The following is a 27,288-nucleotide window of genomic DNA, read 5'->3' as shown; positions in this document are numbered from 1 at the left end:
ATAAAATTATTCACAAAAATGAATGCACTTGTTTTAACTAAGCTAATAATTGAAAAAATAAACCATATATGCTAAAAGGAAAATTATATTTTGAGTAACTTTTATTAAGTGAAAAATAAATAACAATAATCTACATTTCGTTTACAATTTTTTAATATATATTTTTATTTATAAATTATTTTGAAGGTGATTAACTAAATATTAGCTGAATTTTATTTATTATAAGTTAGTTTATATATTAATATATTTTTTTTTCAGTGTTTTAATATTCCAATATACATTTTTTACTTGTTTTCCATTTTTCTCAATCTATCTGCCTAGACCATTTTTTTAGATTCAAAATCAGCCTTTAGTTAGATAAGTTGCTAAGATAGTCCTTCTTAAATACTTTCTTTCTATTTCTTGGCTAATAGCTGGTTATTAGCCTCTTATCTGTGACAAGCCTTATTTATATTAATATCACTTTTTATCTTATTGTTTTCGATTTCCATGTTTTTGATGATATTAGTAAATTCATCATAAGTATTAGATATTTCAGTTTGTCTATTTTAAATTTATTTTGATAATTCCTCCAACTCGTCTTGTAGAGAATCAATTTCTTTCTCATATTATTTTTATACTCCTACCTAATGGTTAATCTGCTCGCTGCACTAAATTTATCTCTATATCAGAGGAGTTATTTCCTTTTCAAGGTTTCCACATTCCTCTAGCATAGCTTTTTCTTAGTCTTTTAAAATGTCCCTTTCTTGTTTTTTAGCTGACACTATTTCATACCCTTTATCTAGCAGGTCATCTACAGTATTAATAAGAGCCTCATCGAGATATAATGCAGCTTTGTTTTTAAAAATGGTGCTCATATTAACTCTTGGAACACTTTTTTATGTTTTGTTAAAAATGCGAGTTCCAAATAAAAAGCTAGAGGAAGTACAAAAACTGGATTTTGAAAAAACTGAAAAGCGACGAGATCCACCATGTTCATCTATAGTTGCTGAAGAGTTCTACTTTTAAAGTTGATTTTGCTTATAAGGAGTTACTTCACCTTCAGAAACATGTAGGGAGCTTTATTTTAATCCAGTTCTGTTTAATTGTGTCTATGAGTTATATAAACTATTATTTTATCCGCATCCTGTATCTAAAGTAGCTCCCTGGCTAGAGAAAATATTTGAGAATTCTCCTTTTTTATTTTTAGATGCTTAATTATTCTCTTAGCTCTTTGGATCATAGTTTGCATTTTATTATTCTTTTATTTTCTATTCCTAAAACTATCTCTACAAAGTTCCAGCCATATTTGCTTTTGGTGAAGACTGAGAAAGCGAATTTAAAGCTTGTGTAAAATTGGAAGATTTTAAAATTCCGCTAGGATTATTTTGCTGTTATTATGGCTAGCAATTAGAAGGAGAATTTACAGTGCTTGTTTTTTTGGAGCCGTTTAAATCAATAGATTTATGAGGCATGGCCTAAATGCTGTATGGTGACAATGACTTAAATTTTTTATCTTACTTCATATTTTAAACTGATTTTGTAGTCTCGATATTTTCTTTATTCATTTACAATAAATTTTGATGTACTAGTAATTTTATTTGATGTTAATTTTTATAATTTTATAAAAATATATAATTTGATTAATGAGGGTATTTAATCATCAACACATATATAATTAATTTATGCAAAAAAACCCATTACATAAATAAATTTTATAATTAAATATATTAATAGACTTGAAAAGTTTTAACATACCTGAAATATAAAAGTAGAAATAAAATAAAAGTAATTATCTTCTTAATCAATAAATAAATAAATAAATAAAATAAAATCAATAAATTAAAAAGTTAGCTTGATTTCTAGTTAGCTATTTTTTAATAAATAAAAAAATATTTATTGTTGAAAAAATTAACTTAGTTTTCTACAAAAAGCTTCTAATACTTCTTCATAAAAAGCTTTTTAAAATTTTTATTTAATATTAACCAACACCGACAGACAAAAAAAATGATAAATAAAACAATTATTTTGAATATAATATTATTTTTTCAACTTTTTTTAATACTCGTAGAAGGAAGAAAGTTTTTTGAATGTGTTTCATTTTATGTATGTTAATTAATATTATTATTGCTACTGTTGTTATTGAAACCCATTTGATAATTTGGCTTAGTTATTACATCAATCAAGTGTTGAGAGAATTCTTTTTTGGAGTTGTATTTCCTGAGTTATTTTAAAATAAAAGTTTTATTTTTTTAAAATATTAAATTTAAGTATTATTTTAAATTAACGTTATGATAATACTTTTTTAATCAAAAAGAAAGTAAGTTTTAAATCTTTTTTAATAAAATACTTTGGTCTAAATTGATACTCACCACTAAAAATACTATCTGTAATTTAACCATATTTTTCTTCTAAACTTCTTTAAATTTTATTTTTTCTCGCATAGTAGAGAGATTCTACTCTTAATTTATTAATTTAATCATTTAACACTCCTCTACTCTCTAAATCTAAATTTAAAAATATTTTCAAAATCAAAAAAGATAATCTAAAATTTACTATTTGAAAACTTTTTAAAATATTCCTATAATTGTTTGATAGATTCTTTAGCCACATTTTTTATTTACTCAGCCTAATGAGGTTAAGCATTAAAGTAGCACTAATAATTACTATTATTTACAGATTTTTTAGATACATTATTTTCTAAAGAATTCAGTCTTGACCTATTCTATTACATTTCTTGAATACTTTTGTTAATTGAGCTATCTTTATTCATTGTTTCTTTATTTTTTTTTGCAAGGTAAAAGGATTACAAAACATTACTCATTTTTTTCTCTATTTTCACATTCTAAAACCTATCCTAAAATTCACTATTTAAAATTAAATAAGTAAGATCTCATTTCAATTAAAAGAAATTATTTTCTCACTTAAATTTTGTTTATTAGGTTTGTTTTCTAAAATCGATTTCATTTTCATACTCAATCATTTTCTCTAATTCAATTTCTTGAAAGGCAGGCTTCGAAAAAAGCTAAGTTTTTCTTTAATAAAAAGTTTATTTATTAAATGACCCATGGGTTAACTTAAAGATATTTACTTTATTGAATCTTTTTTCTAAATATAATCTTTTCCATAATCATCTTTATTTAAACAAATAAAATTTTTAAAATGGTTTAATGTTTGGTAATTTAAAATTAATATAATGCTATAAGTATTATATTTAAATAATACGTACGTTACTCCGATTTTTTCCTAAGGTCTCTCAAATAATAATTCAGAATATCATTCCTGTCTTTATTTTTCTTTATAACTTAGCTAAAAGTGTCTTCAGGATTAATTTTGCATTTCTTTTTACATAATTCAAGTTAATCTTATTCAATCGATGATTAATTTTTAGATAAACTATTGTTATTTTCAAGTTAATCTACATATGAGCTTTTTGATCGTTTTTAAACATTATAATTTCCTATTAATTAAGGCTTTTAGTAGTGATCTAGACTATAATTTTTCATAATTGTAGTTTTATTTAAAGGGGAACTTTAATTTGTAGAAATTTTATCTCCAAGCGAGCTAAATTGCTAAGATTACTAATTCATCAAAAGGTCATTATTTCTTCTTTCCATTATACCTAACTTTTATTTATGTTTAAATTTATTTTTATATTTAAATTATGATTTATCATAAGTATATATTTTACTGTAATATCCTTGCTTTTATTTTTCGGAGTGGTATAGGCACTATTATCATATGGTATATATAACTTTTAATTGCTTTCCATCCTACTTGGTGAATTTTTACTTTTATTTCAATATTTATTAGTTTTCATTTTTTACATTTAATATGGAATTCAAATGTACGATGTTAAATAAATAGATGTAGAGGGTAAGTAAATAGTATCAACCCGTTTTTTATTGGTATCCGATCTAAGGGTAGATTGATTTCCAAAATCTTAGGATAATCTAAAATTATTAGATTTCTCAAACTCATCTTATAATCGAGGTCTCTGTTTCTATTAGAAACAGTAAATTGATTAATTAGTTTATTTTGAATATTAATAATACTTATATTAAGCTACTGATTGCGTTATGAAGAACTCCAATTTATTTATTTTCTCTATTTTAATTGATACTGATGTAGTTTTTGTATTCATCAGGGTGTATTTTTTTATCAAACGCAAATGTAAGTGGAATAGCTTCAACTTTATGTCCTTGTAATCAGTATAAATAAATGGTAATTTAATTTTAAAAGAAATTATATTGATACTTTTGTAGCTTTTATCTGTAGAACTCATATGCCTTCTGCTAAATTCTAAATTTTTAATATTAAATAAAATATATCGTCCAGCAAATATAATTAACACAATTGATTAAGTAGAATTTAACTTTGATAATTATTCATTCAGCAAAGCAAATAGAGTTAGCTGAATATTTTTACAATTTTTAAATAATTTAATTTTCCGAAATATAAAAGTATTTAAAAATCTTCTATCATACATACATACATAAATAACTAACTAATTTTATAAAACAAGTTGAATTGTTGAAAAATTTTATTTTATATTTAAATTTAAAGGCATCTGAAAAGCAAATAAAAATATTTGCTTTTTTTAATTTTAAGAATAAAAATGCTTTTAATGGAGTTTCAATATTATCTTGATTGATTTTAAAAATTATTAAAAACTACATAACAAAGAAATATGTACTTTTCAAATTATATGTGAAATGAAAGTATGCAAAGTTATGAATATTTTAAACTATTTTTAAAGTTAATATTTTATAGAATTTCTTTCATCTTTTATAAATTCTATTTTAAATTATTAAAATTTCAGCAAGCAAGCAAGCATAAAAAATAGCTCTTTCAAAGAGGTTGATTAATTAAGTATTCAATATTTCTAGCAATTTGAGGTTCCCATTTGTCACCATTTTCTAATAATTTATATTTATCGTAGAATAAATCTTCATGCAAGTAAGCAGTCTATTCATAGTTAGGACCCTAAAATATTTAAAAATAACTTAATAAATTGCAAGCAAACATATTTTTAAATTTACTTCAACAATAGCATCAACAGGGCAAGCTTCTTAACAGAAACCACAATAAATACACTTAGTCATATCGATATCGTATCTAACTGTACGTCTATTATTAAAGAGAAGATAATTTAAAAAAATAAGAATTTATTCTACACTTGATTATAAATAAAATTTTAGATATTTTAAAATTAAATATTTTTTTGAATGTTTCATTCAGCTTTTTTATTTTTAGCTAATATGCCTTTTTTGCTTAATATTTTTTTGATAAACTAAACTTTAAAATACCTGGAACCATCAGGTCTAGGTTCAGTTTCGATAGTGATAGCTCTAGCAGGGCAAGCACTTTGACAGAGTTTGCAAGCAATACATCTAAATTTTATAAAAATATAAGATAAAATTTTATGCAAAGACTTTTACAAAATATCTTATTTAAGATTATATTTTAAAATCTAATATTTATTGCAATTTTTTTATCTAAACAAACAAAATAGTCTTAAAACTCTTCAATATAAATTCCTAATCCATTTCTTTTTAGATTAATTTTTATTAACTAACTATAGCTAATATTTATTTATATCCTATGCAATTTATTTTATGTAGTATCTCCAGTTAGTTTTAATTTAAATACTATTTACCTTTCTTCACCGGTAGGATATCTACGGAGAGCGTGTTCACCTCTGAATAATGGTGAAAGAGGACCCTTTTCGAAGGGATAGTTAATGGTCCATTCAGGTTCAAATGAATAAACAATACCGCAGAACCAGAAGTGATAGAAATATTCAGGACAAATAATATTTTAATAAGATGATTCCCAAACATCTGTGAAATCCAATTCATCAGGTTTGTCTCTTCCATAAAGACGAATATCATCCTTCAAATCCTCATCAATATCTAAAATGGGATCATAGAAAGTTTTATTGTGATGCTTTGCTTCAACGCTAGTATTAGGTGCTTCTTCATGAATATTACTTCTCTAAATATAACCTAAGTTGTACCAATAAAATATAATTTAGTTATTTCGATTTAAGCATATTTTCATTTGCGTTCAGAGATTAAATATTCTTTCATCAATTTAACAGAGATATCTGCTAATAAAATCTAGATATAATAGGGGATTAATTAACATTTAAGATAAATGGGTGCATTTGATATCAAATCTTGAATTGCTATTTAATAAATTTCATACTAAAGTTCATTTTGAGATTCTTGTGCATTTGCACTTTGTGGTAATTGGTTAATAATCTCTTCAACATTTTCCTAAATACTTCTTTTGAATTATTTCTTTTGTTTGCTTGTTTATTTGTTTGAAGCCTATCTATCTTCTTTTCTTGCTTTTAATTTATAATTTATTTTCTTTCTTCTTTCTGTAAAGGTGCTGCTAGCTAGAAGTCTTAGATTTCTTTTGATTCTTATCTAAATTGATTCTTCCTTGTCAAATTGCATATAATTAAGCAATCAACCAAACAATTAAGCAATCAAGCATGGCATTATTCATTCACTCCATATTTATTTTTTGTTATTAATAATAATCTTTTTTTACTTTAGTATTAAAATTACTTGTTATGCATATAAGCCTATTTGCTTGCTTGTATTCATTCATACATTATTTATCTTTTTATTTTTAAAATAAAAGAGAAAGATAAAAAAAATAAAGAGTGTATTTGCTGCTCAATAAAAACTACCAACTTTAAAAACATAATAAAAATTATTTAACCACTTTATAAAAATTTTTTTTTTTTTGTTTTAAATTTAATTTCTTCATTTTTATTGAAGTAAAATAATTTTATATAATATTAAATCTTAAATTCTAAATAAAAAAACATATTCATTAATAAAATCATTAAAGTTATATTTTTATTATGGGAAGATTTTAAACTATGCAAGAAGTTTGAAAAAGTAAATTGAAAAACTAAAATGGAAACTTGTCTATTTATAAGTGAGAATGTTATTAAATATTTGAAATATATTGCTATGCTCGGAGAGTTTGAATAAATAATAAATTATTTTCTTGAATGTATTTAATTATAAATTAATTAATTAATTAAAGTAAATTAATCAAAAATAAAGGTTAAAAAATTAGTAAATCAAAAGGTTTGTTTTAAAGAATCCATTATTATTTAAAATTATTATGAGTGATAAATAAAAAAAAAAAGAAGATGGAGAACTTTCTGGTGAAGAGGATGAGTACAAATCTCCTAAATAGAAAAAATCTGATAAAGACGATAGAAAAAAATCAAAAAGAAGCTCTCGTTCACACAGTAGTAGACGCACAAACGATAAAATTAGCGATTCTACTAAGTCTAACAAGAAGGATAAGGATCATAAAGATTCAAGTAGAAGACGTTCAAAATCAAGAAGTAAAGATCGTAAAGATTAATAAAAGCGCAAGTATTCAAGGTCTCGTTCTCGTTCATACCCAAATGATCGTAATGGTACAAAGTAAAGACATTTAGACAATCTTTATTAGAGAACATAAATTAAAAATGGAAAATGTAACTAAATATATGGTTCTTAGAAACGTAACACCAAATTTTCTAATGATAAATTTTTGTTTTCTAATTCAAAAAATCTATCAGAAGCTTTTTATATTGATTCTTATTTTTATTCGTTAAACAGTTCTAAGAAAGATAAGGACAGAGATAATGCAAAGGAAAAGGATAGAAAGCGTAGTAAATCTCCTACTAAAGATAAAGATAGAAAAAATGATCGTAAAAGAAGTAAATCACCTAGGAGTAGTAATAATGGTAAAAGAAAAAGCAGTCGCTCTAAATCCCCAAAAAGAGAAGACAGTCGTAGAGACAAAGATTCCAAATCAGGCTATAGAGATAATGAAAAGAAATCAAATTATGGTAGTAATAGGGATAGAGAATCAAGAAGATCAGAAGAAAATAATACAAGAGAAAGCAAATAGTTGACTTTAGAGGAAGAAGAAGAACGAAACGATAGATATTATAATGATTTTGATGATAGCGACTCAGATTACTATCAAAGAGTAAACGATCGTAAATATAAGTCAAGTAGACGCAGTAAGTCTAGGAGTAAAAATAGAGATCGTAAAAAATCAAAAAGCAAAGGTAGAAAAGATGATAAAAACAAAGATAAGGATAAAGAAAGAAGTAAAAATAGTGGAAATGGGGATAATAGCAAATCATCTAAAGATAAAAAGGAAGAAGAGGCTAAAAAAGCTTAACAACCTGAGACTATTGATGACGATGAGGACCTCAATATGGAAATAGAAGATTCTGATGATGAGAGAGAGAGAAAGAAACAAGAGTTTCTTAACATGATAAAGGTTCAAGGAATGTAGATGTAAAAGCAAGAAGCTAGCCAAACTTTCAGTAAGGAAAATAATCAGAATAACTAAACACAAAATAAAAATGATCAAGATGTTGTTGATGATAAATTGAAAGTTAAGGATTCAGAAAACCTTGAAAATTAAAACTTCGCAGACGAAAATAGCGAAGAGTAGCTTTTCGATGATACAGGTTTGAATCCAAATGATGTTTTAGATGATGACGACGTCAATATTGCAAATACAATTAACGATGATTACAAAGAGGAAGTTGATGAATCTCATTCATTGACACATCGCCATAGTATCGATAAAGCATAACTAGACCATTTAAAATTTCTTGAAGATATGCGTAATTAAGAGATAAAGGGAGGTATCCCAGATATGCCAGAATAACCAATTTTGAAGCAAAAAAGAAAAAGTATTAATAGTGAAAAGCTTGAAGGTAAATTTAGTAACAATGATTAATTAGATGAAGAGAATAAATTACATAAGCTTGATGATTAAGAAGATTCAGAAGAGGAAACGGATATGTTTGGTGATGACATCGACAAAATCATTAACAAATCAAATGATGGAAAACTTCAAATTGTTAAAGGAGCTAATGCAGAATGTGATGATGAATAAAACTATTTCAAAATATTAATTGGAGAGGTTCTTAATGGAAAATACAGAGTCATTCAAAAATGTGGTAAAGGTGTTTTTGCTAATGTGTGTAAAGCTGAGTAACTCGATAATGGAAAAATGGTTGCTATTAAAATTTTACGTAGCAATGAGATTATGCGTGATAGTGGAGAGCGTGAAAAAGAAATTATTTAAAAGTTAAATTTAAATGATAAAAATGACAGAAAGCACATCGTTCGTCTTAAAAACGTTTTTGAGCACCAAAAGCATATGTGCCTTGTTTTTGAGTGTTTTGCTATGAATCTTCGTGATGCTTTAAAAGAATATGGCAAAGGAAAAGGTTTTAGTTTAGACGTTGTGCGCTCATACGCTTACTAAATCTTTGTAGCACTTACTCATTTAAAGAAAAATAATTATATTCATGCAGATCTTAAACCAGACAATTTACTTATTTCAGAAGATACAAAAACTTTAAAAATGTGTGATTTTGGTACAGCCTTACCAATAGAAGAAAATGGTATCATTAAGTATCTTCAAAGTCGTTTCTATCGTGCTCCAGAGGTATTAATTGGTTATCCTCCATACAATTAGATAGACGTATGGAGTGTTGGTGTGACTTTGTATGAAATATATACTCAAAAGATATTGTTTGATGGATCAACAAATAATGAAATGCTAAAATTAATTATGGATTCAAGAGGTAAATTTAACAAAAAAATGCTTTAAAATGGCAAATACGTTGAAGAATACTTTGACTAAAACTATAATTTCAAGTACACATATGTAGATAAACAAACAAATTAAAAATATACTACTATAATTACATATGGTGATATCCCTAAAAAAGATATTTACAGATTACTTTAAGAAAATAAAGATGGAATTAATTTAGAAAACTAAAAGAAACTCTCTCAGTTTAAAGATTTTTTAGATAAGTGTCTTTAACTAGATCCTAAAAACAGAATAACTCCTGAAGAAGCACTTGAACACCCTTTCCTTAAATTAAATACTACTAACCCTACAAAGCCTAAATGATTGATTTATTTCATTGCTTTGTGTTTTTATTATAATTTTTAAAACGTAAAATAAACAAAAAATTATTATTTCTAACCAAAAAAATATACATTCTTTCTTTCATTCATTATACATGATTAATTCCAAAAAAAAACTACAAAAATGAATCTAAATTTTTGATAAACTAAAATATGATACAAGTATATTTATTATATTTATATTTTATTTGAGGTGAGTAATTAATTATTTTCATATTAATTCTACTAAAACAAATTAATATTTATTCATTCATTTATTTATTTTGACTTTCTAATAACAAAAATAATTCATAATCAAAAGATATAAATATTTATTTTAAAATTTTTTTTAACTTACTAACTAACTATAAAGCAGACTTATTTTCAACATTCCACTATTTTTTCAAATTTATCAAAGAGAAATATATAAAATTAGCTAAAATATATGAAGATTTACAGAATTTACACTAATTTAGTTCGTTTATTTTAATACCATCGAGTAAAAATTTTCTAATTTATTTCTACTTTTAAACTATGATTTTTAAATAGGTTGATGAGCCTCATTATTCAGCTATAAATATTTTATAAAAATCTTTAAATATTCCATATTCTTAAGTTGATACTAAACAGACTATGTTTTCAAATTGTTCATCTTATTATTACTTGAAATAGATTTAAAGTATGTAATTTACTTTTAATGATTTTTTTATATATTATGATAAAATATATTTTCTTCAAATAGAGATGTACTTCAAAAGAAGGGCTATGATGCCAATCCAATATGTTATTGGAGAATGGGAATTTAGAGACTTATTGTTAAAAATGAAACCACCTGTATTAATACCAAGGAATGAGACAAGTTATCTTGTTGAGTTAGTAAATAAATTGTCAAAATAGAAGTAAAAATGCTAATTTCTAGAAATTGGTATAGGTACAGGAGCAATAAGTCTATCTCTATTAAAAGTAGTTAATATTTATTTTAAAAAAACTAAAATATTCAAATGAAATAAATTATTTGCAAAAGGAAAATAGTTAATTTACAGGAATTGCTATTGATAAGCAGAAGTTTTGCATTGAATTAGCAAAATAAAATCTCAATCTAAATAAAATAGATCCATAGAGACTTTAGCTTATTCATCTAGAATGTTTAAAATTTTTCTAAAACAATCTAAATTAAAATCCTGATTAATAATTTGACTTTATTGTAAGTAATCCTCCTTATATTCCAACTAGTTAGGTTTAAAATTTAGACAAGCAAGTGAGGTGATTAATTAATTTTTAGCTTCAAAAAAATTATTGTAACATATTTTAAAAAGAAAATTTGAAGATAAAGTTGCACTTGATGGTGGAAGTGATGGATTAGATATAGTAAAGTAAATATTAGACTATGGGTACTAGATCTTAAAATAGGGAGGATATATAGCTTTAGAAGTAGATGTTACTCACAATTTACTATTACAGTAATACTTTGAAAAGAATACATATGGATGGAAAGATAAATATAAAAAAGCATAGTTTTTCAAAGATTAGTATGAAAGAGACAGATTTTGTGTATTCTTTAAATGATTTTATTCTTTTTTTTACTGTAAATAAAAAATGTGTAAATAAATAATTGTTGTTCATCGATTTTTACAACTTAGATGTATTTGTTAATTTATTTATAAAATTTTAAAAGATTTTGTTGATGATAATTAATTAATAATTAATTAATTAATATTTTTTATTAATCATCAAAAATATTAAATTAGAACTATCTAAGATTTGATAAAAAATTCATAAATATTTCAAAAAGCTTAATAATCAAGAATATGTACGCTTAAACACTCTCTGAAGCTTTAACTTTGAATGAAATTATTTTTTTAAAAAGTAAATATGGTCTAATTTAGCAAAATTTGCTATCGTTTATATATAATTAATTTAAAAATTAGAGTAAATTTGGTGGACTGGCTGTACTGAAACACCATTTATATGTCGTGGAGGAGTTTATAATAAAAATAGCTATCTTTTAGGTAAATTGGTTTGATGATATATGCATTATTTATTCATAAAAGAAAGCTAAGTTGTAGCTATTTTAAATTAACATAATAGTGATCACAGATACACGTAATGTATGGGTAACAAAGGCAGATGATTAACAGATTATAGATGAGAAAGATAAATTTAACTAATCAATAAAGATAAAATTTGAAGATATTTTGAATACTCTTGATACTCCACTCAGATTTGGTAGAAGCAATACTTAATTTACAAAGCTATAATTCAGAAAAAATAGAGAAGAAGATCTAATTTTCTTAATGGAATTTTAAGTAGGAATTTATCCTTTCAAATGGGAGTTCTTTTTAACAAAGATGGATGATAGCGAAATTTTTAATATTTTAGCTGATGATTTATTAAATCCTATGGCTAAAACAATAATGTCTCTTGAAAAAAGAGGAAACTTGTATAAATAAAAATGTATTCAAATAGAAAAAGAGTTGTTAAGACGCTTAAGCGAAAAGGAGAGAAATACATATCTTTCCTCCATTGATAAAGATAATGAGGAAGTTTGGTCAAATTTCTTAATAGTAGATGTAAATGAAAAAAATAAATTACTATTTATCATACAAACTCTATTTGTTGGGTTGGTCAAAAATTTGACCTTTATCTTATACCCTCCCTTATTTAATCAACATAATTAATTAATCCTAACCTATTGTTTAAAAAGATATTTTTAATTTAAAGTCTTAAGATGATAAACTGACAAATTTTGACTTTGGTCCAGCCGCTTAATTCTTTCTGTCAAATCACAACTCCAAAAATTTAAGTAGTCATTTTCAGTAAAAAAGCTAATAACTTACTTATTTTTTAATATTAATATTAGTTTAAGATTAAGAAAATAAAAAAATTACAGCCAATTAGTAAAATGATATAATGGACAACAACGAAGACTTAAAAAGAATGAAATTAATTTAAGATTATTTTAGCACCTTTGAAGAATAGCCTTTGCCAAATGCTTATTTAAGACCAGATTCTAAAAAGAAATTTAAATAATAAGAAGAAAACAACTAATTAAAATACAAATAATAATAGCTAGGTATATTACTTACAACTAGGCTTTTTAATTTTTAAATTAAAATATAACTAAAGGAATCAAAGTCAATTATGAAGAATAAAATGAAAATAAAATTGCTAATGAGTAAGTATAAATATAAATTTAACAGAATGTTCAAAAAGAAGAAAAGAAAAAGAAAAAGCGTTTAGATTTCTTATGAATTCTTAAAAAATTAAATCAATTTAAAAATTTTATTTATTTAACTTTCATAAAATTTTGTTTTAATTTTGCATAATGAAGTAGTTAATTATACAAAGTTTTTAAATTTTAATTTTTAGATGTATAATAGACTAATTATTTTAATGGCTGTGAAAAATTATTTGAAAAGATAAAATATGTCTGTTATTAAAAACAATCATAAGATTATGTAGTGAATTATTACTTACTATATTGGTTTAAATCACAATTAAATTAATAAAAATATCATTCATTTATTCATAATAATATAAAATAGTTTATTCAACTTTTCAAAAGCTAAATAAAATATTAATTACTGTATGTTTTCTAAGTTAAGTTGGGACCAAAAAAATAAAAACTCAAAGCCCACCTAAACCTTAATCCATTCTTAACTTAAAAATACCTTAAGTTAATTACAATATTAACTTAGAAAACAGACGGTTTATAGAAAATTGTTTATTTTTTTTAATAAAGAAAAGCTTTTAATAATTTTATTTATTTATTTAAAGGAATTTTATAAGTTAATAAAATATAGATTTAATCAATAAATTTACTATTCATTGATTAAGTAAGCATTATAAAATAATTATTTATTTTTTTAATTAAATTCATATAAATTAATTATAAAAACCAGAAATATTAAATATAAATAGTTCATTCAATTATTTATTCGTTCAAATTTTAATTTAATTAATTCATCCATCCATCAAATAAAACTCAATTGACATTTATTTTTAAATTTAACTTTCAGTTAGTTCCATTGGTATTTGTATTTACTGCATTATTTTAAATAGGAGTTTAAGGATAGAACATAGGCATAGCATACATAGGAACCATTTAAGGAGTTTGTGCTTATTATGTATTACCATTTTCAGCAGGTTTATCAGCGTTCACTGGAGGATAAAAGAAAGGAGGGTACTTTTAAATTATTTTTTTTAAAATTTTGATAAGTTTAATTTTATATTTAAAAAATATCTACATAAAGAGGAGCTCCTTATTATTAAGGTGTTATTGGCATCATCATAGGATATTGAATAGGAGTGCTAGGTAATTAAGGAACTGAGCTATCAGTGCTTGCATTTTAAACAGGTTAAGGGGCAGGAATGTAACAAATATAGTAACCACCTTGGGGCATTTAAGGTAATTATGGGAATTATGCAGGTTGTGGAATCATTGGAGGAATACCAGACTATGGGAAAAAGCTTGGGAAATATTATTGAGGTTAAGGTTGCTATTATTATTACTACTACTACTATTATTATTACTATTCTTATTATTACACTCCATTTTATTATTACACTTAAGATTAAAACTTTTGTTCTTACTTTTCTTCAACTTTTTAAGTAACAGCTGGTAATTTTTATGCCTAAGTAGTAGGTTCTGTTCTTTATGATACTTAACTTGATCTAGGAGTAAGTGCTTTTTCATTTAAAGGAGCTTATTTCAAATTTTCTTGTTATTTTTCAACTGCTCTATAATTTAAGTAAAACAAATTTAAAAAAAATAAAAAAATTGTGATTTTAATATTACGAATTTTTATTTGCATTTTAATGGTGTTGTTCTTGGTTTTGGTTGTGATGATGATTGTTGGTATGCTTATGGTTTTCTTATTTTGGCTATTATACTTATTTACTTGCTTCTTATGCTTAAGTAGTAGTTCTACTAGATGTTGTTGCAGTAATGGTAGTGGTAGAAGTATTGTTTTTCTAAGAAGTGGTGTTTTAATTAACAACAGGAGCAACAGTTGCCTTATTTTAAGCACTGACATTAGAAGTATTTTATTAAGGCTAGGGCTGAGGTTAAGTAGGAGGTTAAGATTATTGTACAACTGGGGTTGTTTTAGCAGGAGGGCACACAGCTAAATCTTTATTAGTAGCTTCTTAAGAAGGTTGAGTGACATGATGAGCAGATGCAGCAACAGTTTTTTATTCTTTTTTAACTTCATATACAGTATGATTAACTGCAGTATTATTTGAATGAGCCTTTTACTATTCTACTTTTTTATCTTCATTTACATGATGATCTTAGTTAGAATTTTATACTGTTTTTTAAGATTCTTGAACCTAATGGCTATGAGTATGATTTTTATGATTGTGAGAGTGGTTATGATTATGGTTATGGTTATGATTGTGATTGTGGCCGTGATTATGATTTTTGTTTGAATTGTTGTTCACACTAGTTTTATCGTGAGTATGACTGCCATTATTTTATGTAGTTTATACATTCTACTAATTGACTTGACCTGTTTATTGCACTTCTTATTATTATTACTGTTCAACATCAGCCTTACGAACATAAATAAATTCTTATTCCCTTTTATTTTTGCGGTTATTTTTGTGGAAATTATTTTCCTTGCTGTTTTAGCGTTGCTATTAATGTTGTTAATTAAAACGAGTTCTGTTTTAATGTCTTTGCTCTTTTCTGAAATTATTTCTATCATCGACATTGTTGGACTCTTATCTCTAGGAATGATGATTATTTTCTTCTTGCCCATCTTATTATTATTACTACTTTCTCAATCTTCTATTTTGTCTTCCTAAATTAAAAAAAATAAAACAATAAATAATTTGTTTACATTATCTATTATCAAAAATTATAATAAAGAAAAATAGAAAGAAAGAAAGAAATAAACAAATAATTTAAAAATTTAAAAAAAAGAAATTATTTAATTAAATAATTAATTAATTTTCCTTTTAAACACTCCTTTTGACTACTAACATTTTAATGATTTATGATTTATAAAAAAGTATTTACTTTAAGAATTATCAGCTCCATCTTATTCAATGCCATCGTGATTTTCTGTTTACTCACCATTATGATTTGAGTTATTAACTCTATTCTATCTTCTTTCTCTCTTTTCTAAAGAGTGTCTCTTTGGTCTTAAATTAGAGTGAACTCTTTCCTTTCTTTGTAAGCTAGTTTACTTTGCTTCTCTTTCAGACTATTTATTAGGTTACTAGCGAGATTAACTTTGATTTTTCCATTCTAATTCTTGATTTTCAAGGAAACGCTTATATTGAACATCGATATGAGCTTTTGTAATCTTATGATCAAAGCTATACTTTTTGCAGATATTCCAAACACTGTATACATTCTAAAATAATATTAAACTTAATAAAATTGAATTAAACTAAAAATAATAATTTTATTCTTTTCTTTTTTTGCCTTAAATATATTATAGCTGAGTATAATAAAAAGTAATTTACCAAGTAGTCCTTGTATAATTCATATAATTCACTTATCATTTTCTTTTCCTCTTCAGTTAAAAATTCCTTTTATCTTTCATATTCTTCTTCAAGAGCACATGAGTATTTTTTAACTGTCTATTAGTTTTCATCTTCACTATCATGACTAACCTTCTATGTTTTAGCAAAGTTGCTACCCATACGATTGATCTTCTCTTAGATATTCATTTTCCTACCAAAATTATCTCTATTTTAAAATTGCTTTTTTTAAAGATTTTTTTTTACTTTTTATTAAAGTTTTTTATATATTTTTTTTTCAAAAAGATACAAGATTCTTCTTTTCTTCTCTAAATGAAAAAATTTTAATAGATTTTAGTAAGATAAATATTGTTGCTACTTGGCTATTTTTTAAAACAAAATTTAGAGGAAAAGAATTTTAAAAGATTTACAATAAATATTTTTTTTTCTGATTTGAGACAAGTGCCTTAAATAAAAAATAGAAGCAGTTTTGGAATAGGCTGATTTTTGATAGATGATTTAACAAAAAATAAAAATATTTTTTTTAATTTTTTTACCAATATATTTAAATAAAGATATTTATTTACTTATTTTAATAGCATATAGCAAATAAGCTTAAACTTACTCAAAAAATGTTATTCTTCATTTTAAAAATTTTATTTTAAATATAAATAGCACTCATAATATTAGGGAGATTTTAAAAAAGCGGGAAAATAATTCTATTTTAAAGAGCTTTGAAACTAAAAATTGTTCCTTTTTTTAACTCATATTTGAGTATTAAGCAAAAAATAATCTGTTTTGAAAAAGTTTTTATTTTGAATTATAAATATTTATTGAAATATATCTTTCTTTGTTTAATTTAAGACGGCAAAATTTGGATGATTGGATTGATATTATTATAGTTTCAAATAAATATAATTAAATATAAATAACAATTAACACAATTCTATTTAATTTGAATTTTTTACTATATTTTAATATGACTTTAACAGCAGAAAATTTGATTAACACCATCCATTAAATAATAAATGACTTGAAATAAGATATTTTTTAAAGATTTAATTACAATTTAGATGAGAATTTGACATATTTAGATTTGACCAGGAATTTAATTCTTTTAGAAAACGTTTTCAGTGAAGAGTCTATCAAAAGAAGTTAAGAATTGCAGAGTCGTTTATCTTAATAGTATTATCATCATCACCACCATCACTCTCAGAGTTCAATAATTAATAGATCATATAATTAAAGCACTTAAAATCCTATTAACATATAAAATTAGTAGGATGAGTTTTAGGCAAATTAAAGTTATTCTCATTACACTCCTGTTTAATATTAAAAAGTTCAGGAGTTAGACTCGTCAAAAGATTCTATTCCTTAGTTCCATAAGCAGCTACTGAGGGAATATAAAAATTCAATGGATTAACTAAAAAAATAAAATAAAATTATTAGAACTTTAGTTCAGGAAAACTCCTCTAAAAACTCTAATTTTAGATCAATTGATTACTATGATTAAGATTATCTACGCAAAGACAACTATGTAAACACTTTTGAAACTAATCTAAATAATTAATCTAGTACTGATGAACATATAAGACACCATTCTAAAAGTTATAATACTTTAAATAGAAGCTAGGATGATGTATATAAGAGCAGAGGGTATAAAATAAGAAGCTCAGCAAAAAAACAATATTTAAAGGCAGAAAAAGAGTTGTAAGATTTGTAAGGAATTAGAGAAAAAGAAATTTAAAAAATAAAATAAATTGAAAGGGCAATAAGGAAAAGAGAGGAAATAGCTGCCCCTAAAAATATAACCACATCAGAAATGGAATAAATTGAATATGTTAAAGGTCAAAAAAAACTAAAAGACAAGCAGTATATTTCAAAGATAAATGAGTAAATTTCAAAATTAGACAAAGAAATAAGATAAATTACTTCATATATTTAAGATTGCATATTAAAAGAGCAATGAAAAAAATACCTAAAATATAAAAGATTTTCTTAAAAATTGAAAATTATCCAGTATTTATTAATCTAACTATTTATATATTTATATATTAGTCAATCTAAAACTTTACTACCATCTGTTAATTGATGAAAAAATGAATAAAAATATTTATCAAATATATCACTCTTGTTTTTTTTAATGTTAATTATTATAATTTAAATAAAATTGCTTTAAAATCATAAACTTAAATTCTAAAATAATTTTTAGAGACTATAAGTAGTAATTTACTGTCTTCAAAATAAAAAATGTATAAATAAATTATTTTTGACAATAATATTTTCAAAATCAATAAATAAAATTTAAAATATCATCAAAAGAAAAACTGTAAAACATTTTTAAATTTTTAGTTATGTTAAAATCAATCAAGATACATTTTTTAATATAAATTTATTTTTTACTTTTACTGGATGAATAGATATGCAAATCAACTAATATAAAGCATCAAATTTTAATTGTTATATTATAGAATTATTTTAATAATTATTTGCTCAAATTTTAAAAATTTTAATATTTATTTGTATTTGATAATAGCTTTTAAAATAAAAACATTTTTTGATAAGAATTTTTATCAAGAATTTTTTGATGTTGCTTTTTCTTTTCCTAATTCTATTAAGTATTCTAAAAGCGTGTAATCCTCCATGTATTTAGAGTTTGGATAATCCATAACAAGCTTCAAAAAAATTGAAGCATTCTTTTATTTGTAAAGATCAAAAACTTATTAGATTTATTTTGTAGTTTGTTCATCTTAAAAAGTACATATTATCATTTTTTTATTTGATCTACTGGATGCTATCCACTGAATTGCAAATTTTAAATCAAATACACCTAGAAATGCACCACATCCCCATTTACCAGTTGAAATTGTTTTTAATTAATCTTCTTATTTAAATCCCATATACGATTTATTAAGCTCTCTGCTAACATTTACTTCAGAAAATTAATTGTCAGAGCTATTGAAACATAGTGCATCTATAGCTAATATCGTTTAAGGGTTGTTTCTTTTCTACTTTTAAATCTTAGAATTTCCCATTTTAACGAATCTAAATGAATTACTATAACCTTAATAATCAGAATACTATTTAATTCCTTTCATTATAATTACTTCATTTGCTTCCATAGATTAATCAAAAACTAGCAAGCTTACTAACATTTCAGGACATACACAAAATCTTATTTCTTCTTAAACCAATCCATTACCTAAAATACCTCCCCCTATATCACAATTTGCAAAATCTACTTGAAGGGTACCTGGAAAGTCTTCGATTAGCTTATCATCTGTTAGTTAAACATTTTTTAACTTAATAGCCTTTAATTTGTCAACCCAATTTTCATAATCTTCTAATTGACCACAATTAATTCTTTAGAAGATAACCACCTCTTTAGATTCTTTTTCCGAAAAGTCTAAAGCTTGCTTCAAGTATTCATAAAAGCATTTTATTTTTTCTTATCTGCGTATGTTAATTTATTACACTAGGTCTTTGAGGTATATTAATCTAAAATCTTTATATATTTTTCTGTCTTAGTCTTTGAGTATACATAAAAACATACAGCTAACATAGTAAGATATTTCTTCTCTAGAGAAAGCAGCTTCATAAATCTTAGATTCTTTTGGAATCTAATTTTTTAATTACTTCTTTTTAATTTTTAGAACAAGCTAGCATATTTTAGGAATGAACTATTCCAAGAAATATGTTTGCTCTTCTTTATCAAGCTATTCAAATACAGCTTTTAGGTTAAAATACTTCTCATCGTTTTAGTTTTTACTGTCTCTCAATATTTCTAAAATAGACTCTAGAGATTAAAAGCTATCTAGTTTTTATTTTCCTGAGCTTAAATCTTAGAGAGTTTTTTTTTAAATTATCCAAAGTTCACTATTTTTTTATGGTAATGGAAATTAATAATCTTAGATTTTTTTATTTTCTTATTTTTCCGCTTCGATCATATTTTTTAATTTTTCTAATTTTAATTAATTTTTTTTTATGAAATTTATTATTTCTTTATTTCAAACAAAAAATAATTTTTAGGAAACAGAATTACTTTAACTAATTTTAACAATATTTAGTGATAAAATAGTTTAAATTTCACTTAAAGACTAATAATATAACCCATTATCCTTAGAAGGAAATAAAAATAATAGTTAACAAAAAATTTCATACAGTTTTAAGCTTAAAACTTTTAAGATTTATAGTTGGTTATATAAATTTATCAATTAAAATATAAATAACTTAAAATTTTTTATGATTTAAACATTTTTCTAATAAATACTTTTAAAATCTGAAGATTTTTAAAAATTAATTTGAAATGGAAATAGTGAGGGAAGAGGAAGAAAGAGTGAGTTATCATCTAAAAATAAAAGGTAAAGAAATTTATTGCTCTTAACTTAAATTATAATAATTAATTATTTATTATTCACTTTAATTTCACTAATTATATTTTAAAATAAAATATAAAAAATTTCAAAATAAAAATATCAATCAATCAATCAGTTAAGTAAGTTTGTTAGCTAAATAAATAAATATTCATTTATAGAATAAAAATATTTTTCAACCATTTCTGAAAACATCAACATTTATTTAAGCCATCTATCTGCCATCTTAGTGTAAAGTGGCAAATAATTTATCACCGTTTTCAACAGGAGCTAATTTAGGTGTGCCTGTTAAAATTAAGTCTCCTGGATTTAAAGTCATGTATTAGCTTACATACTAGATAATATCATCAATCTATAATATTAGATAGAATTAAATCTTATTTTATTTACTAAATATAATAAATACCTTGAAGTACATATTTTTAGTATTGTCATCGACTTCACTTTTCTAGTTTATTTAGAGTTTTAAGTTAATATTATGAGGATCTTTAATATCTTTTTTCTCAATAAAATCGCTAATTGGTAAAAATCCATCTTGGCCTTTGCCTGTTTTGATAAATAAATAAATTAATTTCATTTTAACTTAATTAATAATAATTACCAATATCCCAAGGGAAACCATTTTTGCGATTAGCTTTTTACATATCCCAATCTGTCATATCTAGGCACAAAAAGTATCCTCCGATATAATCAAAGGCCTACTGTTTAGCTATGTTTTTTCCAGATTTACCAATCATCACTCCTAATTCAATTTCATAATTTATTTAGTTTTTAGAATTTAATATAAGATTCTCTCCCTTGTATAAAATAGAAGAGTGAGGCTTTGTAAATATAAGTGGTTAAGCTGGGACGTCTTTTTATCCAGGTGGAATATAGTTTTAAGCTAAGGCTAATATTTTGGGATTGATTCTCTTAGTGGCTTGAGTAAATATTCTTTCCATTTCCAACTAGCTTATCTAAATTATTTTTGATGTATTTTTATTTATAATAAATCTTATCTTGTTCAATTTTTGTGAATATTTAATAACTAAAAACACATCTTTAATATATCATCATAATCATACTAAAAATATATCTTTATGAGTCACAAATTCTAAATTTTGCATAATAATTTTATAATCAAGATTAAATAATCATTTGTTTACAATTATCTTATTTATTCTACTCGTAATTCATACTCTTTTACAAATGAAGTTTGAATGACGCTTTTATTATTAATTTAAATACAATAGAAATAATAATAATGAAATATTAAGTTTTAATAGTCAAAATGTAATAAAAATTAAATTATTAAATAATATGACATTTTATTAACTTTGAAATCAAAAAAAGCTAAGTAAGCAAACAAATATAAGATTTTATCTAAATTTTTTGTTCTATTGAATTATGAAATTAAATCAATTTTTAAATTTAATAGATTTTTTATTTTTATAAAAATGTTAAAATAATCACCAAAATATTTTATTTATTATTTTTTTAATCTAAATAAAATTTATTTTATCAATGACTAACAATTATTAGAAATTTAAACTTCTTTTATAAAGATTTATATTCTACCTTATGAACATTTTTCTATTACTTAAATAACCTTATTAGGTAATAAATACGTGTTAATATTGTATTCTTTGTAGATTAGGAAGCATAAACATAATAGTTTATAATCAAAAATAAATAAGAGGTAAATTTGTAAACAAATAAACAATATCTGATAAAAAAAAATAAGCACAAATTAATTTGAAAAGGAATAAAAGAAAATATAGATTGCAATAGTTATTGAGAGAGTAAAAGAGATTTAAAATGAATTAATTTATCAGCTTGGATAATCCAAAATAATAATATTCATCGTTTTTAATCTTAAGCTTGATATAGTTTTCATAATTTCTTATTTTTATTTTTTTGATAGTGCTAGGAAAATTTACTGTATCAATAGGTTTGCTGATATTCTATTATATTTTAACTTCAAGTTAAAAAATGCTAATTTGGAGTACTTTATCTAAACTTCCTACTAGTAATGTTAAAGTAACTAAAAGGCACTTTCTGTTATTTGCACTTCTCATAGATTTTAGAGAAGCATATAAGTTTGATTAATGTAAAAGAATGAAACTCAAATAATTTTGGATGATTATTTATATTATATAGTTCTGCAGTAGCTATATATTTTTATTTTTTTTCCTCAAATTTGATTTTTGTTAGTTCTTAAATTTTGATTTCTAAATGGATGATTCTAAGAAAAAATTAATTCTATTCCTATAAAGTATATATATAGTATTAGGCTTAACTTATGCGAATATGATTCTATCATGCTATTTCTCTGCTAATTATAACTATCCTATTTCTCCTTTTAGAAAACTAATCTAAGCTGTTTACATATTTAGTTCTATTTTTTCTTATATCTATCTATTTATCTAAGTAGGATATGAAAATGTTTACTCTATTATAACTTTTTTTGTCTTAAGATTTGCATTTATAATAGCCTACTCATATGTAATCCCAAAATATAATATTTACTCTCGTTTGAAGTTTTAATTACTTTTTCCTTTTCTCACTACAGATAGATAGATTCAATTTGTTAGAAATATACTCAGAGCTTATATAATATTTGGTTTAAATGTTGACATATCTCCGACTATGATGAGATTTTCTAATGTTTATGATAGGATGACTATTTAACCTATTTTTATTATAATTAGAATATATAATACTCTTGAAATCTTAGCTTTGTTAGTATACAATATTTATTTTAATAGTACAACTATTACTTAAGCTGATTTCTTTTAAGTTTCTTTAGCTATCACATCAGTATATTTGTTATTTAATTTAATCTACTTTATTTTACAATTTATAATGAGATTTAAAAATTGCTATCCAACACTCTATTTAAAAGCTTTACCAGAAGTTAACTTAAATGAAAACAACAATATTTAAGATAATGATATAAATCAATCTTTAATTTAACAACAATTTGGTAGTCAAGATAAAGAATTAGATAAAATAAAATAAACTTATAAAACAAATAAACATTTTGTGTAGCTATAAATCGTTACTACAGAATAAAACCTGGGTAAAAGATAAACTTAAGAAGAGTTAATAGACATATTAACTGAATTTCTAACTCTTAAATAACAAAAATCTTTAATTTTAATACAAGATGATATAATTACCTTAGATATAAATAAAAATCGTTGCTATATTTATTTAAATAATTTAACTTCACAAATTTTCACCGAGTGTTTAATGAGCTGTGATAAAATAAATATAAATAATCTCATTTTAAATTTTAAAGATAAAATATCCTAAAAGAATAAATTAAAGTTAATAAAAGCAATTATCACTCACTTATATTCAATACAATAAATTGAATTTGATACTAATGAAATAAACATATAACTTGAGAAAGGCTTTTATACATAAATTATTAGTTTTTACAATTAATATTTGAATGATTATCTTCAAATTATTGCTTTCTATCAATAAATATCTTCATTATAAATATATAATCCTTTTCATATTATTTATGATTTATACGAAGAAATTTTAAATTGAAATCTTGTGTATCAAATAAATCTCAACAAAATATAATAGAATGTATTAGATATTATAAATTCAATAGAAAAAAAATGGATTCAAATATTCGAAAGTGACTATTAATGAGCTTATCATTTAAAATGCTAAAAAATATAAAAGATATATAAAATATATTGATTGGTTGATAAATTGTTAAAATTTTTATGAATATTTAAAGTTAATTATTTTCCTCTTAAATCTATAATTATTTGTTTTTATTTAAAAAGTTTTAAAAAAGTAAAAATAAAAAAAGATTTAAATTTTTTAACAAATTTAATTTAAATTATTGTAAAACTTTATTGATTAATTTTTTTCATAAATATTTTTCTTATCAAATTTTGCTTTTAATTATTTAATTAATTTTTTATAAAAACAGTATTTGTTATTTTTTAAGAGGTATTATCAAGTGTTATTTTTAAATTTTTGTATTATCATCGCTAAGTAAAAATTATTTAATTTAAAGAAATAAAATGTATTATTATGAATTGATAAATTTTTTATAGTTAAGAAGATTTGTTTTTATATAATTTTTAAGTTTATTTTCAATTTTATGATAAAAAATAAAAAGGAATTTTGCTTTTAAAAACTTTAATAATACTTTTTAAAAAAACAATAGAATTAAATGAATGATTATTTTAGATTCAAATAAAATAGTTTCTTTCTCATTCATTATTATTTCTGTAAACTAAAAGATTTTCATCTAAATTTTTTTGGTGGTTTCGTCATTAATTGATTATTAAATAAATTAATTTTGGGTATAAAAAATAAATAAATAACATTGATTAAAACTAAAGAAGAATAGTAAATAATGAACTAAAGCGACTAGTTTTTGATGAAACCTTTTAGCTTTCCATTAATTTCTTTTTTACGTAGTTTGACAATAATCTCGATAATTGTTGTATCTATAATGCTGTATAAAAATCTAGGTTATTATATTGGATCTTTAATATACTTTTGTTACTTGTTACAGGCTATTTAATTTTGGATATCGCAAATTAGATATCTAAATATAGCTAAATATTAGATAACACTTTACTCTCTTATTGTATTTGATTTACCTTTAGCTATTTAAATTTAAAATAGCTCAGATTTATCTCTAAAAAAAAAGAAGTATTTAAGCTAAAATTACAAATATTTAGATATCACTCCTATTATATTTTTGTACACTTTAGTCTTATTTAATGTACTCTTTGATGAAAAAAACATACTTAGTAATTCTTTTATTTTTTTTTGTATTTTGATCAACTTTAGTAGATATAATGCAATAACATTGATTTATCATTACAATACTGATAGCTTGTCAATATTCTAAAAAGCAGCTGTATTTATTTATTAGTTAAGTTATCTTCAAATATCTGTATTTGCTTTTGCTTACGCAACTAGTGTATAAACAATTCTGATTTCTTACACAATGTTATGCACAAGAATATTTATTATGTTTTTCATTCCTTTCATATTAAAATGCTGTAACAAAACGATACCTAAGTATATTTCTAAATTAGGTTCTGGCTCTAATATTGTTTCAGATTCTCTTTTATATTACACAATCTTCATACTGCAATTTGAGTTTGCTGGGTTTCTATTTTTGATGACTCCTATTATAAATAATTATTCATCAAAAATGGCTTTGATTTTATAATAAAATATCATTTATTTCTATAAATATGCTCAAGCTATAGAAATGATTATTTTCTATTCTATGTATTTTAGTTTAAATATAGATAAATATTAGGAAATGTATGAAAGGAATCCTATTTTTTGTATAAGTATATTGATATCAATAGCTATTTATGGAACTATTACCTTAGCTGACATACTAAATATTGCATATAGCTATATTTCTTGTAAAAAATGCATCATACTATAAGTAATTAAAGAGTAACTGAATTCAAATAGTTTACAATCATAATCAATATTATCAACATTATAAGATTGTTAGAATGAAGATAATGTTCTTCACTTCAAAACATAGCTAGAAAAAATACCTAAAAACAGAAGCCTTCATTTAATTGTATTTAACATTAACCATTAGTTTGAATATCACCAAATAGATTAAAAAACAAGAGTACAAATGATTAAATATATACTATAATCTTAGTAAAAAACTAATATAATTGTATCTCAATTCAATGATTTTGTAATATGGTAAAGATCTTCCAATTCAGTTATATTTAAAATGACCAATTCAGTAGCTACTGATTTATCTTTAGCTCTAAATGAAGTCGGATAAATTCGATCTAAATTTTTTACTTTTAAATTCTATGAAAAAATGAATAGAATAAATGCTTTATAAGTTTAAAGGTCTTTAGTAAATCATATTGATTCTGTCTAAATTTAATTAAAAAAGTATAAATTTTTTTTCCAATAAGAGGAGAGATAAACATTAGGTCTCTTTAAGTATATTTCAAAGATTCAGCTGAGAGTACTTGCAGCATAGATATAATTTATTGCATTCTAAAAAGCATAAAGCAAATATTTACTAAACAATCCTCATTAAATATATTATGATTTATATGAAAAGCTAAGCTGAAAAATGTTAAATTTTCTATAAAAAGTTAGTTAATTATTTAAATATAGTTTCTTAAAAAAATTTTTTATGTCTTTATTAAATAATCCTAAAAAAATTTGCTAATTCAAAAATTTTTTTTTGAGCTATTTTGATTCATTTTATTAAAAATAATACCTAAAAATATAAAAACTTGAAAATATATTTCAAATGAACATACTGTAAAAATAGAATTTTAATTTATTTTTGTATTAAAAGACAAAAATGATATTGAAATGAACTCACCTAAAAATTTATAAATAGAATTTCCAAAATTAAAAAAAAGATTGCTAAAATAGAAACAGATGGATTTAAAACTCTGTTTAAAAATAAATTTATATATTTCTGATATTAGTAGTATTTTAATTTAAAATTTTTGATTATG

General features: G+C 23.0%; 11 protein-coding genes across 11 annotated transcripts; 4 read left to right on the top strand and 7 right to left on the bottom strand. All coding sequences in view use genetic code 6, as the record gives it.

Annotated features, from left to right (window-relative positions):
- Nucleotides 1–254: 254 nt before the first annotated feature.
- TTHERM_00294620 (hypothetical protein) lies at nt 255–1,547 on the bottom strand (the record flags this gene model as incomplete). The annotated part of the gene is made up of 1 exon (XM_001013094.3): nt 255–1,547. The coding sequence occupies one exon, from the start codon at nt 1,545–1,547 to the stop codon at nt 255–257; it is 1,293 nt and encodes a 430-aa protein (XP_001013094.3).
- Nucleotides 1,548–2,027: 480 nt separating this feature from the next.
- On the bottom strand, nt 2,028–4,399 carry TTHERM_00294630 (hypothetical protein; the record flags this gene model as incomplete). Its single annotated transcript, XM_001013095.2, has 10 exons — nt 4,237–4,399; nt 4,035–4,180; nt 3,831–3,982; nt 3,671–3,770; nt 3,209–3,605; nt 3,071–3,113; nt 2,904–3,014; nt 2,536–2,846; nt 2,330–2,486; nt 2,028–2,199 (listed from the first exon to the last, which is right to left on the bottom strand). Exons 1-10 carry the CDS (start codon nt 4,262–4,264, stop codon nt 2,028–2,030), a joined length of 1,617 nt encoding a protein of 538 aa, XP_001013095.2. The 5' UTR covers nt 4,265–4,399.
- A 431-nt stretch (nt 4,400–4,830) lies between these two features.
- Nucleotides 4,831–6,042, bottom strand: TTHERM_00294640 (NADH-ubiquinone oxidoreductase 1, chain, putative; the record flags this gene model as incomplete). Its single annotated transcript, XM_001013096.2, has 4 exons — nt 4,831–4,965; nt 5,022–5,109; nt 5,289–5,372; nt 5,639–6,042. 4 exons carry the CDS (start codon nt 6,040–6,042, stop codon nt 4,831–4,833), a joined length of 711 nt encoding a protein of 236 aa, XP_001013096.2.
- A 1,089-nt stretch (nt 6,043–7,131) lies between these two features.
- On the top strand, nt 7,132–9,954 carry TTHERM_00294650 (cyclin-dependent kinase-like Serine/Threonine kinase family protein; the record flags this gene model as incomplete). The annotated part of the gene is made up of 2 exons (XM_001013097.2): nt 7,132–7,442; nt 7,620–9,954. The coding sequence occupies 2 exons, from the start codon at nt 7,132–7,134 to the stop codon at nt 9,952–9,954; spliced, it is 2,646 nt and encodes an 881-aa protein (XP_001013097.2).
- Nucleotides 9,955–10,395: 441 nt separating this feature from the next.
- Nucleotides 10,396–11,516, top strand: TTHERM_000294649 (HemK methyltransferase family protein; the record flags this gene model as incomplete). Its single annotated transcript, XM_012796911.1, has 5 exons — nt 10,396–10,449; nt 10,500–10,629; nt 10,693–10,913; nt 10,975–11,213; nt 11,267–11,516. The coding sequence occupies 5 exons, from the start codon at nt 10,396–10,398 to the stop codon at nt 11,514–11,516; spliced, it is 894 nt and encodes a 297-aa protein (XP_012652365.1).
- A 242-nt stretch (nt 11,517–11,758) lies between these two features.
- On the top strand, nt 11,759–13,201 carry TTHERM_00294660 (hypothetical protein; the record flags this gene model as incomplete). The annotated part of the gene is made up of 6 exons (XM_001013098.2): nt 11,759–11,816; nt 11,879–11,959; nt 12,039–12,520; nt 12,672–12,753; nt 12,811–13,023; nt 13,077–13,201. The coding sequence occupies 6 exons, from the start codon at nt 11,759–11,761 to the stop codon at nt 13,199–13,201; spliced, it is 1,041 nt and encodes a 346-aa protein (XP_001013098.2).
- Nucleotides 13,202–13,965: 764 nt separating this feature from the next.
- On the bottom strand, nt 13,966–16,760 carry TTHERM_00294670 (hypothetical protein; the record flags this gene model as incomplete). Its single annotated transcript, XM_001013099.2, has 5 exons — nt 16,425–16,760; nt 15,973–16,312; nt 14,749–15,754; nt 14,198–14,690; nt 13,966–14,136 (listed from the first exon to the last, which is right to left on the bottom strand). The coding sequence occupies exons 1-5, from the start codon at nt 16,629–16,631 to the stop codon at nt 13,966–13,968; spliced, it is 2,217 nt and encodes a 738-aa protein (XP_001013099.1). The 5' UTR covers nt 16,632–16,760.
- Nucleotides 16,761–17,400: 640 nt separating this feature from the next.
- Nucleotides 17,401–18,390, top strand: TTHERM_00294680 (hypothetical protein; the record flags this gene model as incomplete). The annotated part of the gene is made up of 1 exon (XM_001013100.3): nt 17,401–18,390. One exon carries the CDS (start codon nt 17,401–17,403, stop codon nt 18,388–18,390), a length of 990 nt encoding a protein of 329 aa, XP_001013100.1.
- Nucleotides 18,391–18,994: 604 nt separating this feature from the next.
- TTHERM_00294690 (poly(ADP-ribose) glycohydrolase) lies at nt 18,995–20,368 on the bottom strand (the record flags this gene model as incomplete). The annotated part of the gene is made up of 1 exon (XM_001013101.1): nt 18,995–20,368. One exon carries the CDS (start codon nt 20,366–20,368, stop codon nt 18,995–18,997), a length of 1,374 nt encoding a protein of 457 aa, XP_001013101.1.
- Nucleotides 20,369–20,969: 601 nt separating this feature from the next.
- Nucleotides 20,970–21,735, bottom strand: TTHERM_00294700 (fumarylacetoacetate hydrolase family protein; the record flags this gene model as incomplete). Its single annotated transcript, XM_001013102.1, has 3 exons — nt 20,970–21,146; nt 21,201–21,340; nt 21,396–21,735. The coding sequence occupies 3 exons, from the start codon at nt 21,733–21,735 to the stop codon at nt 20,970–20,972; spliced, it is 657 nt and encodes a 218-aa protein (XP_001013102.1).
- Nucleotides 21,736–22,967: 1,232 nt separating this feature from the next.
- Nucleotides 22,968–23,276, bottom strand: TTHERM_000294699 (hypothetical protein; the record flags this gene model as incomplete). The annotated part of the gene is made up of 1 exon (XM_012796910.1): nt 22,968–23,276. The coding sequence occupies one exon, from the start codon at nt 23,274–23,276 to the stop codon at nt 22,968–22,970; it is 309 nt and encodes a 102-aa protein (XP_012652364.1).
- Nucleotides 23,277–27,288: the final 4,012 nt, after the last annotated feature.

This window comes from Tetrahymena thermophila (assembly GCF_000189635.1).
Source record: "Tetrahymena thermophila SB210 genomic scaffold scf_8254688, whole genome shotgun sequence".
In the NCBI taxonomy this organism is placed as follows: Eukaryota; Ciliophora; class Oligohymenophorea; order Hymenostomatida; family Tetrahymenidae; genus Tetrahymena; species Tetrahymena thermophila.
The sequence above is the reverse complement of the archived record's forward strand: the minus strand, read 5'-3'. Positions and strand labels throughout refer to the sequence as shown.